This window comes from Tetrao urogallus (assembly GCF_951394365.1).
Source record: "Tetrao urogallus genome assembly, chromosome: Z".
NCBI lineage: Eukaryota > Metazoa > Chordata > Aves > Galliformes > Phasianidae > Tetrao > Tetrao urogallus.
Window position 1 is genome coordinate 13,592,572 of NC_136816.1, and position 15,887 is coordinate 13,608,458.

Below are 15,887 nucleotides of genomic sequence, written 5' to 3' on the forward strand. Positions count from 1 at the left end.
AGATAATTTGTACTGACGGTGCGTTTTTTGACCACAAACATCTAACACCTTGGCCTTCATGACCTAAATCTGAAATGATCTCTGTTGACTGCATGACTTTTCCAAGGCTGCAGTCCCCTAATTAATCAGGTGAGTTTGGATAAATTCAGAGCACACCTGACCAAGGCACCTAGATCTCATTTCCTTGAGTGGAGAGTATAAGGATCTTACATCTTCAACCCAGCATAGTGTAATTCCTGTATATGTACATTGCTCTGGGAGCTCGCTATTTCCCACATTTCATAAATAGTGGAATCCTTCTGAATAAGTGACTTTCCTGTATACTCTTTCCCTTTTAAAAAAAAAAAAAGTCACAAGGGATTAAGACTGAAATGAATTCAATTTTTTTCCCCACCAAAATCTCTACTACAGGTTCATCACCCCTTGTTTAAATTTCTATTTCATTCTGTTAGCTTAACTAATAATTAAACTACTCCCTCTAAGACTTCAGATACCTGTACTGCTTCACTTTATGTGAATAATCTTCAATTACAAAAGCTTATACTGTACAAGAACACTGCAATACTGATCACCTTCTTTGCTCAACATTTGGTTCTAAAAAGGGAGAAATTTGGGATCATTGCTGGCTGACATTCTGCTGAATTTTTCCTTTAACTGCATCCGTAAGACACAGCCTTTCCAATCCACTGGCACAGCTAATTATCACAAGTTCTCATTTGCTTGAATTTGTATTGATTTGTCATCTTTCACTTGTGCTTTCAGAAATGGAATAGATGATGACTTTCTGAATACTACTGTGGAATATTATACGAGCATTTTGCTTTAACTAGATCATTACTCTGTTTTCTCACCTTTCTCATCACATCTAGCCTATGTCACTACTCAGTATTTTCAAAGCTCTTTGAAAGGATCTTTCCAACATATCATCTCTTACTCAGTAACAAGAAGTCTAGCAGAACATTCCATGTATTCAAGAAGTCATATCCAAATCAACATGTGTTTCATTCTCTTCCACACTGCCATTTAGCCTTGGAAAGATCTTTTTTTTCCCCCCTCAGAAGTTCAACAAAGCTTCCTTTCATTTTCTCTGAACCCGTCCTTAAAACTCTCCTTGTCATACTTTTACACTCATCATTAGTCATAGCAAATCAGCACTACAGCCATTTTGACCATTGCTGTCTCATACTTCATTAAGCTACCACTTATGTACCACCAGTATTTTTAAGCTGCAATGTTTTGGCATTTGTTTCCTCGTACAGTTGGCTATATACAATGCAGTGGTGCCAGCTGATGCACCCCTAGAGACTGTGAGATTAGAGATATTTAAAGCCAGCAGTACAGATTTACTTAATAAAAAACTAGCCATGAAAACTTGTACCACGTCACTGGCTCTACTGCAACTCAAAACAGTTTCTTGCAAAAACAGAAAAGTACTGCCTAGCCCAATTATCAACCGTAACATTTGCAAAGCAATTTCATGCACTAGACTTCAAATTACAGTAACAGTAGTATGGCAGTAGCACAACTGAAAATCGAGCCAATGGCTTGAAAATAAAACACAGTCAACTTATTACTGCAGCCAAATGCACTAAACAGGAGTAACAGAAATCAGCAACTTTTTTGTCAAAGATAATAAGCATCCTCCACATATTATGCCACCAATGTCGTATCAGCATCACTGGCACCATTTCAGAATTGTAATGAAAAAGTTAACAATGGAAAGGATACTCATAAATCAGGGTTCTCACAGTGGCACATTTGGCTGAGAGATATTCCCTATAGAACTAGAGGAAACTACAGGAATTCGAATATTGACACTGAATATAATTCTAGGTGATAACTTCCATAATAAACAGCAAAATGTTTACATTCAAGAATACATTTTCAGAATCTGCAGCATTGCAAGATTGTGTCTTTTTTACTGTAAATAATACTAAGCACTCTCTACTTGCAATAAGGCAATCAAAGGCAATGAAAACTTTCTATAACTGTTCAGCTTATTCAAGCCATATTTATTTGTTTTTCAAATAAAAGAAGCATTTAATATGTAAGTAAGAGACAGCACATGATTAATGGTCAGTAACCAATACTGTGCAATTCATGCACATTTTACAACATGCACGCTGTTTATACGTAGCATTTATTAATAAATCAGTTCAAGGTACCTTCTTTTACTGGCTAATTTGCTCAAAACTAATTCCTTGAAGCAGAGCCTCATGAACTGAAGAGCATATAGCTTTTCTGAACAATATAACTGCACTTCCCATTAGTTTTAAAGATCAGCTGCTTTATTTTACAAAATATCTAGCTTCTTACTTCAGCCAAGAAACAAGGAGGTTTTAAATTAGATAATTAATTATTAGGAAATGTCTGGTTTTTCCCCAGAGCGTAACCAAAATGAATCACCAATTCAGTTCATTTTAATTTCTTCCCTTAACACTCATATCAGCAGAACTATTAAACTCTTTGCATGATCACTGAATCTTAAATCTGTAAATCTCATCATCTTAGCAGGAGGTTTCTGTCTAAGATCTTCTGTGCCAAATCAAGATTGCGTTTTAAAACACAGACTTATAACTTCATTCCAACATCCTTGAAATAGATGTTTTTCTGTCACAATCTGGAAACTGGATGTTTCCATTATTAACATCTCAAGGAGGAAAATGTTCAGGGAGAATTTTTATGTATTGTCAACCATTTTATTCCATTTATATTTCATAAACAAGCATAAAGGGAAGTTAATAATGAAAGTATATCTTTGGTTTCAGGTTCTTACTGCCAGCACACCTAATCACAAAACTGCAAAGGGAAAACTGCAAAGCAAAAAAAGTAAAAAACAAAAGAAAACCACCAAACAAAACCGCATTGAAAATTACAGCTTGCTTTAACATTGCTTCGATTATTTTATAATTGTTGTGTATCATTAATATAAGTCAGCAACCAAAAACAGAAAGAAAAAAAAAATACCAGATGTACCCTGCAGCAGATCTTAAGATTTTGTTTTTGGCAGTATACACATAAAATCAACCTCAACCTCTACCAGAAAGGAAAAAAAAAAAAAACAACTCAGTATTCTGCAGAAGAGTAGTTATACAAAACCATCAGAATCTCACGTCACTGGTCAAAAGGGGTCTTGGAAGGGGCATAATTCTTCACACTTGCCCTACAGCAAGGATCAAATTTAAACAACAAATTTCTACTCTCCTACCATGTGCTACTATGCAGAGTCCATCTTCAGTCTCCTTGATTTCCTTCCCACATACACTGGGGCTGCCACTGGAATCCCAAAATCTCCCAGGATTGAACCAGCCACAGTCCTGCAGCCTTCCCTTGCAGGGCACGGTCTTCAGTCCTGACTACTACTGAGGTCTCCCTTGACCTTATATCTTAGTTTATCCAGGTCTTTCCTGAGCTGGGTATCCCAAACAGACCACCTTAGAGCAGCTCTCCCTTCTTAGGGCAGCACTTTGTATTTGTCCCTTTTTACGATTCCTGCTACCCCTTTCACCCAGTCTGGCCTCTCTGGGTGGCAGCCCTGCCCTCAGGGACATTCTGTGGTTATGCAAATTGTGTCACTCACATATTCATGCAAAAAGCCCCCCATGACTTCCTCCAGGTAATGGATGAAGATGTTAAACGAGTAACCAGACAGACCCCATCAATTCCCCAGTTGCTGTAAGCCAATATCAATAATTGCCCTCCAAGTCCCATCATCCAACCAACTTTTTCATCCGATTTATTACAGCCCATGTTGGATGTGGGAATAGCTATAGACCTGGCTGTGAAGGACCAAGGCAAAGGCAGCATTTAATATCTCTGTTTTCTGCATGCAGTATCACACTAAATCACTTGTCCCAGACAGCCATGACTCCAGACTTTCTTTGCCAGGCCTCCTATCACTGGCCTCAATCTCTGCGTACCACCCCAAACAGCCATGATAAGATAACAGGTTCAAAGATGGCTGCATCCATCCCTTATCAGAGAATCTCCAATAACTTCTTTTTCCTGGTACCTATAATTGCAAAATCAGAGGTGAAGCAACCCAGATTAAGAATTCCGTATCACACCACGAAGAAACTTGCACTAATTAGGGAACAAACGCATCTAATGCAGTGCTGTCAGTTTTTCCTCTCTGTTTTTGTCTAAGAGATGAGTCCAAACCAGAAAATGTAATGCAACAAACCAAAATTTCAGAGGTTTTAATCCTCTAGTGAGTTTTCTACTGCAGCTCTTTCCCAAAGGGAAAACATGAAACCCAAAAATTTACTTATCATAATAAAAAAAGCAAGCATACATGATTTGGAGACTTAATTACTGGATTTGGACACGGAGAGACAGCTTGCAAAACAAATAATGGTTTCAGCAAAGCTGCAGGCATTAATCTCGAGGAAGCTTTGGTGTAAAGTTATTCCACAATATTCAAAAGAGATATCACAGGGTTGTCAAAACTAACATCAGCCACAAAAATCCAGATTCCTGAAAGAGTTAAACATGAATAGTGACCTACTTCCAACATCAATTTTGGATGAATATCTATCAGACCTCTTGGTCTTTGAAGAACTGATTGAAAAATCAGAAATCCAGAAGCTCAAGTCAGTTCAACATTAGGAAAAAGAAAAAAGAAGAGGATACAAAAGAAACAATAAAATTCCAATCCAGAATCCAGAAAAGCAGCAGCAGATTAACGTACAATGAAAATGCTAAATATGAAAAACATTTTCAAATAACATTGTGTTTGACAAAGTGAAGGCTTTGCCTGAACTTTCAGCCCTAACTGTTCTGCAATACCCACTGATTCTAGTCGTTGGCCATTCCAGTAACGGTGGTAATTTTTAGATCTAGTAGAAAGCTTTCAGAGTATCAGGAGAATTCCAGGAGAATGGAAAAACTGCACAGAAAGCCTCTGTTCAAAGGAAGAAAGTAGGATCTTATAAAAGCCAGAGGCTTAAAGAAATAAAAAATCCAAGCAAACAAAAGAGAACTGCACCTCTTCTCACAAAAATAAACAAACAAACAAACATCTCTTTGCTCTTCCAGACAACAGCACAGGCAGTCTAAAAATTCAGAGTAGTTAGCGATAAACTAGGTCACTATACAGATACCAAGGATAAATATACTCATTTCTAATGCAGGGAAATGCTCCCAGAAAATCTGGAAGACTGAGTTGGCTGCACTGAATGCAAAATGCATTTTTTTCTTTATAACTGTCACCACCATTATCAACAATTTGTTAAATATTGCAGAACATAAATACTGCATAAAGACCTGTCATGTGTTGGTGCTTATAGATAATTTTAGAAAAAGCCAAAAGCTGCCACAAGAACAGCATGGTCATGCAGTAATGCTCCATTCTCCCCTGCAAGACATTCCTTTACAATTCACACCACTTAAGACAGACTGATCACCCACAAGCTCTGTCAGGATCATGTCAGCACATCTACACAGCCCTAGAAACACCACCAAAACTCCATACCGACAATTTCTTCCACGTTCATCAGGAAAATAAAGGCTGTACTATGCTGCGAAGAAGGTCAAGAGTAAATACTTTTCCTTTCCACCCTGTCTGCAATAGTAGGAGTCTTACATACAAGTATTTTAACCCATCCATTGGTCAAGTATCAGTGCTCATATCCCTTTGTGGCCTTGGGGCTGCTCCTCAGAGCTCAGCACTGAGGCACTGCCTATGAGGCTGAAGAACAGGTCGATGCAGCATTATTGCATTGTTCAGGGAAGGTATGATCCAAAAGAAGTTAGTATTTTATTTTTAAACTGCATCGATTTAGAAGAAGCATCTACTACAAAGTCAATTTCAGCAGATATACTCTATACCTTGTAATCTACTAGAACAGTAATTTTATGTCTTTTATGCTGTTCTCTTTCAAAGAACAGATGTAATATGTCTAAAATCTTCAGTAATTTTACTGCCATATCTTAACAGGAAAATGGGCAGAACAAAACTACACTTGCTCTGAAGCTGCTTTTTCTACAGAAAATCTGTTCTGAGATCCTATATTAAAGGCTTTTAAAAATTATTCCAACTGTTACAAAATTCATGTACCACACTGTAAACAGAATACGCATTTGCAATTTGAATTTTAAAAGCTTCTAACACCTCATTTTGAAAATGAAAAAGAAATGAGAATCTTCTGCATATGCAGTAATAAAGCAAGAACATGGAATAACACCAGCTGAGAGTTCTCCTGAAACAGCAATTTGAGAAGATTAGCTGTTTGTGAAATCCCTGCAAGACTTTGTGTAAATATCACCAGCATGCGAACAGCTCACATACACATGCACTACAATCCATGTGCAAGCAGCTGCAGTGCTTGTAATACAAGAGTCTACTTTATAGAGGACCTAACATCCTGGCTTTTTGCAGATTCATGTTATCAAATCTCATTATTTTTCTTCATGATAGACACCTTCCCACATGATGCTTGTTTTCAGACTTCACGGACTCTCTTTGTGTCATTTGGAAGGTGAATACTTCAATAGACAGGTGAAGAAAATAAAAGCACGGTGTAACGTGAGACAAAAGATTACTGTGGAAGATGCTATCATAAGCAGCAGCAGTATCTATCGGATTGGAATTTTCCAGGGTTTACAGGGTGAAAGCATACCTTCTCGAATCTTGAAGAATGAAAGAAGCATAAAGATGGAAATTTCTTTGTCCCAATGTTTCTTAATACAATTCTTCAGATCAGAAAACGGTGCTGCCTTAGAAGAAAAACCCAGTTCAGAAAAATGACCGACATCAAACCTGAGTGATCTTTACCAGTTACCTTGGGACACAGATTTGACATGTCCCTCCTCCCCTTCTCTGCCTTGGAAGTAAACATTTAGTGGGGATTTAAAATTTTATCCAGATTTTTTTCATGAAGAGTAACATCATAAACACAATTCACTACTTGAAAAGAAAGCAAGGGATCTATTTTTAGTTGCAGATTGCTTTGCAGTGGAAACACATTAAAAATAAATCAAAAATTGTCTACTAGAACCCCAGGAAGAGACACAGCTCTTCCACAGCTGGTGTGAGGCTGACGTGGGGTACGCTGCCTCATGAAGTCAGGGCACCTCATCAAGTCACATATTCAGTAAATACTCATAGAACTACAGAATCATATAGTGTTGTGGGTTGGAAGAGATCTCAAAGATCATCGAGCTCCAACCCCCTGCCATGGGCAGGGCTGCCTCCCAGCACACGAAGCTGCCTAGGGCCACATCCAACCTGGCCTTGAGCGCCTCCAGGGATGGGGAACCCACAGCATTCAGGGCAAGGTGCTCCAGACTCAGCATGCACACATGTGTATGAACTGCTAGCAAAACAAACAACCAAAATACTTTAGGTCAACATTTTGAAGAGTTTCATAGAGTAACTGAAGCATGAAGTTTTACACATTTTGGCTGCTTCTCTCTCTCCCTGCTCAGCCTTTAGCTGAGAAGAGAAGCCAGAGCCACATCTGCTCACCAGCAGCTTTAAATCAATTTACTTGCTTAGGAACAAGGGGAGAATTTGTCAGGAAGGCATCTCGTCCTGCCTGCTGCCTGTGGCCAGGGAGCGATCTTTATCCATAAACTAAATATTTGGTGTAAAATAATTAGGGAAGAAAAACACTGTAATATTTCCTCATCAAATAACCTACCAGGGACATTTTTGTTAATTGGCACATAATTGGCCCCAGGACAGTGAGGTAGCAGGCAGATGCTTTGGACCAGGAGGTGCAGGAGAAACACAGAATTTGCTCCTACAGCCACAAGAATTCAACAAGTACACAGACAGAAACATAATGACTACTCACAAAGAGTAGTCATAGATCTGATTTTTGTACCTGGTCTCAACAGTATAGGATGTATCAGCTACTCTAAATGCAAACTACAACAGATACAAAGAGCAGAATAGCACCACTTAATAAATTCTCAGCTAAACAACATTATTTTTCGACACAGTCACCACCATTTTCACCACGATGAGTAACAGTCTGCGTGCCATCCCTGTTAAAATTTGCATTAGTGGAGGTGACCAGCAGTGGTGTCTTCAATAGGAAAATGTTGCTCATATAGTTCATCTTTCATTAACCTAAACAAACAGAAGAAAGTGCCAAATCTGGGCTGTACAGTGGATGAGTAGGACGGTCTAGCCAATACAGACAGTGTGCTCCACAGTCTTCAAACTGGTATGGGGCCTGGTGCTGTCACGTTGCCAGAGAAAGTCTGTCTTCTTCTCTAACCTGACTGGAATTTTGAACCTTCAGTTTAGTCAGCATCACTGTGTAGTGGTCAGAGTTGATGGTTTTGTCCAGGTTACAGGAAATCCAGAAGGATCACCCTATCTTTATCCCAACACACTGCACATCACTTTCCCCACTCAGGGCTGCATTTTTAGCCTTCAGTGGGGAATTCACATGTCACCACTCCACAGAGTGTAGTTTTGGCTCCGGCTCATAGTGATGACTCCATGTCTCACCATCAGTAATGATGTGATCCAGGAAACTGTCACTTTCAGCCTCATATTGATTCATCAGGTCCAGACAAACTTGCATGTAGTGTTTTTTCTGTTCCTGCGTGATCAACTCACAGGACCCACCTACCTGGTGCAAACTTCTCAATGTTCCAGTGTTGCCACCATCATTTCCAACACAGTGAAGTCAATATTCATCTCCATATACTGTTCCCAGGTCGTAACTCACCAATCTGCATGGAAGAGCTAATCAAGATGTCATTTTATGGTGTGACAGCTGTACATGGGAAACACACGCTTGTCTTTCCCATTGCTGTCATCACCTCAGAAATGCACCACCCATTGCCTCACATCCACTGGTTTGTCTCCATAGAAGTTCAACAAGTATAGATGAATGTTAATGAGCACAATTTTTTCCACATGGAGGAATTCAATCTTTGTTTCACGTGCACATCAGAAGCCAATCTGTCAGACTGTCCCTCTGCTGCCATCTGTTACATGGCAACAACGTGTAACAGAATGCTGGTAGAAAGGTTCAACTTCTACTGCCATATCACCAGTCTCCACTTCCGATGTCATGAGACATCACCATAAAATAGGATGCATTACTTTCAGAGCAGCCTTCCCTATACACAAGGGCAGGAAGGACTGTGGCATTTTACAGCTCGGGTAGAGGAACACGTGATCTTGTTTAAGTTCTCAGAACGGTTTAAATTCACCAGCTCGGAAGTGAAAAACGGAGTTGGAGGGTAAGTTCAGAAATGCATTTTTTGTGAAAAAATATCAAAGCTGCCACTGAGAAAAGCATCTGTACTTTTCCCTTGCAAAAACCTTATGAGGGAACATCCAGTTTCCAACAGCACCATACCACTTGCTCATCCCTCCCTCTTCCCATCACCCTCCTTGCACCAGTAGCTCCTGCACTTTTGTCTGACCCTGGCATAAGTCACCCAAAAAGCTGCACTGTTTCTCTGTGTAAGACCATCAACAGTGCTGAAATTAGGGAAACGTCAGTGGTAAACAACAACTAGCATACTTGTACCCAGACGATTTCAGAGTTCTGGTTAAGAACATTGCTTTAATTTCTTCACCAAGCAGATTTCACCAACGATGCAGCACCTCTGAGATTACTACATTCTTGACTGTGCCTGATGTTACTGCAATTACCTTGTCTGGGGGGGCTGGGGGGGGAAGGAGCTGATCTCTGGCTGTTCACCGTGACTTCAGTAGCAGGCTCATTTCATGAACAATATCCACCTTCCCAGGAAGAGTTAAGTAAAAGGAAAAACAAGAACTGTCATTTACAGGAACCATAAAGCACAAGCATATGCATAAGTTTCAGGGTATCAAGACACTGCATTTCTGAAAGAAAATATGCAGCTGTGCAAGTACTCCAGATTAAATACCGGCCTGGTGAAAGAAATCAAGAGGTTAGAACAGGATGGGCTTGATCACACCTAGGGAAATTAAAGAAACATCTAAGAAATTAGAATCAATAGCAGAGAACTAATGCATCATTTTAGCTACTTTCCATAAAAATACCACAAAATTTCCCACTTCACTCTATCAATCTAATTTTTTCCTTAAAACTGTTCAAATAAATGGACATTCAAAGGTTTTTAAATAGTTTTGGAACAGCATCTGAGAGCAATCAACTACTAGATCTTTTTTTAACCTACAAAAGCCCTTGTAAGGCAATTCTGCCCAATTTCTCATAGAAGTAAGGAACCTGACAAGTTACACAGCAAATGATATTTTCTCCATCTCTGTTTGTTGCAAAGCTGCAAAGGGTACGGATAAGAAAAAAAAACAGTCTCAAAGCCCATGCCACTGTCTGAAAACATAATACTTAGCTAGAAAAATGAAAACTGGCAAACAGATTAAAGTGGTACAGCCTATGGGACTGTAATAGAGAATAATCAGAGAGAGAGCCTGGATTAAAGGGAATGCTTGCATGCAGTGATATCCAGCAGAGATAGAGGATGCCGTGGACACGAAGATGTAAATATTAAAAATAAAATAAATCAATCCTCCTTTGTTTTCTGTTTTTCCACACATGCTGCATTACAAGACTTACCCAAAAGTATTTCCTAAATTGTCTGTAGGTTTCCACAATAGCGAAGCTACAACAGACATGAGTAATCACAGGGCAGAAATTACTGTTATTCATGCACTGCTGTCACAGTTCTCCATAATTACACAGGTTGACACAGCATCTTGACAACGATAGGAAAAATGTAGTTTTTATAAAAATTCTGTCAGCCTCCCTACACAGAAGCATGGCAAATAAAATTACTGCAGCTAAAAATTGGCAAAGCAATCGTCTTCTACTTCTTTCAGCTCTGTCAAAGTTACTGCTCAGAGGATAATCAAAGATACTCAAAGGCAAAGAAGTCACATAGGTCTAAACTGTAGTTTTTTTCCTGACAGCACGGCTATGGTCTGGCTATGCAAACCTTGTGTTGTTTAATACTGAAAACAATTATGAAAAAAGAAAGAGTTACAATGGAAGCAGGAAAGGAAGAAGAAAAGAAGGCTGAGAAAGTTCAGCTGTGCAAAAGCAAAACTGGAACTCAGATTCAAATCTGCAATCTGAAGCACTCCAAAGCTGACCCATGCTGACCACATCTTTTGCTCACTCCTTTGCCTTCCCACCTGGACTGCAATGCTCCTGCCCCGGGTACGAGCAAGGAGAGCAATCTCCCTATGCCTGCTGCTCAGACCAGAAACTCATGGTCTATTTCACTTCTCGGTTTTTTAAACTTAAAATAGAACGCTCCCACTGTGATGGGAAGTTACACAGCTTGCTGATTAGTAAAACAAAAAGGAAGCATAGAGCCATTATCACTGACACACTGCATTGAACTTACACTCTCATTGGCTTTCTTCTTACATCCTTGCTTCACTCTTTATATGAAAAATGTGTGCAGGTCCTCCATTATATCACAGCAATTTCCAGGGTTTTTAAGTTTGTAAATCTTAAGGTACTTAGAATCCTGATTTAGTTTTGCATCTCCTTATCACATCCTTCATTTCCTAATGTGCCATCTGAATAATAAAAAGTAAACATATGTTCTCAGTGTGAAAACATTTCTTAAAAAGTTGAGAGAAATTAATGTCGTTTTGATGTTCAGTCCATACTCTTTCTAACTTGAGGCAGCACGGCCTCAGGGCACCCAAACATCATTTGTAGTGTGATGTGGATGATCCTCTAGGATTTCAGATACACTCCTGGCTCTGGAGCTCATGTAAGTTCAAAGTAAATACATACATTTTTAAAAAATAGAGAAAACAGTAATACAATGACTGCAATGAGATTCACAACATTTTAGATTGATACAGACTTACTCCAACTCTTGCAGTCCCCTAAACATCACTCTTCCAGGGTCAGGTTCCATTGCCTTTACTTACACTGATGGGATATCTGGCTACAAGTATGCCAGCCCTGCTGTACGGATAAGTGCTGTACAGATAGCTAGCTCAAGGCATAAAGAACAGCCTCCTAATGCAAAGCTTTTGTCTTCTGAAATAACTTCCAAAGTGGATCATTACCTTGATTTTCAACTGGACGGTAATTGGAAAAATGGCGGAGGGAGGCAAGATAATACAGTGATCCTTTTCACTATGCTATCATTGAAACACAGCTCTGTATAAAATACAACCTCTGAAAAACAACATAAAGGATATAAGCAGGGCAGAGAAAGGCAAAGTTGGATACTTAAACAACAAAACACATACACAAAAAACAATAACACCAGCAGGACTATTAATTCTAGTTATAAGATAGAATGGCTCGACATCAAATGCTGTCCTAGGCTGACCAGACACACTGGATGCAAAAGCATATCTGCTATATATGCTTTCTGGAGGCTATATGAGCAGTCATGGAAAATCAATTTGAATACAAATGTAATTTGTTAAAAGAACAGTGGAAATCATTATGCAGGGTCACACTGTCAGCAGTTAGTACAGAAGCAGATGCTGTCCAAAGAGGCAAAGGTGTTCAGTGAAACAGAAGAATGCTGACCTTTAATAGCGTTTGTGATCTTTTCAGTGCGTTGGTATAGCTACATGGGAACAAACCTACAGTTTACCTCTCATGTTTCTCTGCAGCTTTACTCATTGCAGCTCATTCCAGCCACAGAAGAGGCTATACATACACTTTTAAGCCTCAGAGGGAGTGAAGGTTCCCACTGTAACAGAGAAAAAGCAACATCTCTGAAACAGTTCCTTTAAAGTTCAGAAATATTTCATCTCAGGCTCACAGAACACAGCTGCAATTAAAGCAGAATGGGATCTGCTTGGTTTTGGCAACACCAGCATCATTTCTAGGCAAACGATACATAAAAATTCCACATCAAGTGAAGTCAAAACACACAATTACAATTTAAGGATCAGCTCTGTGATAAAGACAACTCAAACAGCAAAACCTTCAGAAGACCCCTTTGCAAAAGCATTCAATATACAAGCTTGGAATACACTGATTTGCTCACAGCATCATCATCATGGTAGCTGATCGGCTTACCCCATTCCATGAGGTAAACCTGGGAACTAAGATAGCCATCAGTTCTAAATTACGTTTTCCTTCCATTTGATCCCAATCCTCACTCGCTCTTCTGAAACCGATAGCTAGCCCTGTGCTTATCTGTTCCAAAAAGATCCGTGCTAGGACTAAGGAACTTCTGTAGATGAGATGCACTCCTCCATCTCATCATCAGATGAGATGAGAATCTCCTCCATCTGAAATCATCCCTTGTAGACTCTGCAGTCACTTCTGTAGTGACTGCCTGTCCACTGCATAGTGAAACACTGGATTTGCTGTTGCTGCAATTTGACTAAGGAACAGCAACCAAAGCAAATGTAAACCTTCACAGCTGTTTGGAAATGAATATTAAAGGACACCACTTGTTAAAAATGCACTAACACCTTCATTGCAAGCTGCGCAGTAGAAGTCACAGCACCCCTGAAATCTTGTTTCATTGTACACATGCATATAAACACATCTCTGAAGAACAGATTCCTGTTACAGTGCATGAGATTCCTAATTTATCAGACCAGTCACAAAGAAGAAGATCCCCATCTTCACTGAAAGACTCATCACCTGCCCCTCTCCCAGTTCTGCCTCCCCCCTTTATCAAAATGATATGCTGAAACACCGCGTATATGTTCCGAACACCAGAAGTAAGGAAAGTATTTGAGATTATATTTATCAACAGGAAGTTGATCATCACTGTTACTTTTCAGTGCTCTACTGAACAGACAGTTTGTATTTTTCATCTGACTGTAGACTTCAAACACTGGTCAGCAATGAACTATGTGACCAAACTTTGATCTGCAGGTAGAATTTATCCCTCAAAGAAAGCAGTGAACAAATGGCCAAAGCATATATGATTTTACCACAGGTGTTCATGATATACTCATTTTACTTCACTATCTAAATAAACTCATACTCAAAGGATGCACAAAAAGTTTTGTTCTGTTCAAAAATCACTCTCCAAAGAGTTTGTTACTTTACTTATCATGAATTGAGAAGACCTATTAAAAGTTTTAATAGTGAGCAAAATTAACCCACTATGTCAGACTTGTCAAGCAGTATTTTATTCTGCTGCAGCTTAAAAAAAAAAAAAAAAAATTCCTTCTGTTCCATTTTGAAAGCTAAGGACAACCCTTTAGCTGAACAATTACAGTTTAAGCAATTGCAGAACAAATGGATTCTTACCTTCTATTTCTTGTCTCTAGAAAATCTATCAAGTTCTCTGTTCTGAAGTTACCTAAAAACACTGCTAGATCATAGACTTAAATAAGAAGACACCTCAGTCGTACAGAAGTCCAATGCAAAGTATTTATGGCATGTCTAGACTTTGTGTTTAAAAGACTTTAGGCATAAACCGCAGGTACAAGGACATATTGCATAAGCCATCGCACGCTCGCTGCAACTGAGTGAATGTTATTGGATTTTGAGAAGCTACAATGCTGAATAATTTAGGATCTAATAAAATATTCAATTTTACTGATACATTGGCTTCATTTTAAAATAAAAAAAAAAAAAAAAGGCAAATAGTGGTGAGAACAGGTCCAAGTCAATGAAAACAATATATTACTCATTAGGATAACACTTATTCTATTAAGCTTAGGGAAGGCGCAACCGGGATGAGACAAAGGTCTTCAGCCCCCCGAGGTTTGTTTGCCTTCCCAGCGCTCAGCGCTCGGAGGGACAGAAGCAGCCCCACAAAGAGCATCAGTCCCTGCCTCCGGAGGGTTCCCTCATAGCTGCTCGGGCACTGGGGGGGGGGCACGGAGAGCTTCTTGTGGTGGGAAAAGGGGGGCCGGTGGCGGCAGCGGCTACCGTTCTCCTCCCACCCTGCCCCACGCCGCTGCTAGCTGAGCTCCGGCAACTTTTTTTTTTTTCTTTTTAAATACGAAAACGGAAAACCCACGTAACCACCAGTGGTTATTTCCAATAATAATAAAGAAAACCAAGAAACCTCTAAAGTTGGCTTTTGGGACTTTTTTTTTTTTTTTTTTTTTTTTTTTCTCCAGCGGGGGAGGCACAAGAGACGGAGAAGGCGCCTCTGGTGCTCCGTCTGGAGATGCCCTAGTTAAGGAGAGGCGGGTCGCCTGCCGAGCGCTGCTCAGCGCTGCCGCGATGCCGTACCCCTGGACGTGCCCGCGAACTGCTCCGCGCTGCGCTGGGTACGCGGCTCCCAGCCCGATGGCTGGGGGCGGAGAGGCAAGAAAAAGAGACGTGCACAGCTCTGCGGGTATTATCAAATCTTCTCAGCAGCTCGTCTGGATTAATCTCTCATGGTAGCTCTTCCCCCACACAATAATTAAGCATAGTTTCTAAACAGAACGTGCCGGAGGAGGGCTCGCTTGTCGGCTATTTAGAACGCAGGGAAGTATTTTATCTGTAAACGGCAGTAAGAGAAAAGCCGCGGCGGAGGCGCCCCACGACCCGCCCCCGGACCCCGCGCACTTGGGCTCCGACTTTGAGAGAGCCGCGACCCGAGCCGTCCCCGTCGCTCACCTCGGGCAAGGCGCGGCGCCGTCAGGCTCCCGCAGAGCACCAGCCAGGCCAGCACTGCACGACTCATCCTCCTCTTCTCCCGCAGCCGCGCCGCTACTACCGACGGAAAAGCAGCAGCAGAGCCTCCTCCTCCTCCTCCTTCTTCTCTTCCTCCGCCTCCTCCTCCTCTCCTCCTCCCCGAGATGCAAGAGGCGAGGCTGGTCCCTCCCGGCGCAGCCCCGGGCCGAGCGCTGCTCCCGCTGCCGCCGCCCTACCAGCAATGAGCAGGCTGCCCCGCCGCGCCCGCCAGGTGCCGCCGCCGCGCCTCCAGCCTGGCCGGCGCACCCGCCTCCGTCCCGCCGCTAAACCCGCTCCGAGCGGCTCCCGAGGGGCGGTGCCGGCGGCAGGCGGTGCTGCCCGGCC

The 15,887-nt window shown here is 40.9% G+C and overlaps 1 protein-coding gene across 1 annotated transcript in view; it reads right to left on the bottom strand.

Annotated features, from left to right (window-relative positions):
- The window catches only part of EDIL3 (EGF like repeats and discoidin domains 3), a gene marked incomplete at both ends in the record, with an annotated part of 271,143 nt that extends 255,591 nt beyond the window's left edge, over window positions 1–15,552 (bottom strand). The window contains one exon of the mRNA XM_079548148.1: window positions 15,486–15,552. Within this exon, the coding sequence (XP_079404274.1) occupies window positions 15,486–15,552 (67 nt within the window). The remainder of the gene's footprint in view (window positions 1–15,485) is intronic.
- Between the last annotated feature and the right edge of the window lie 335 nt (window positions 15,553–15,887).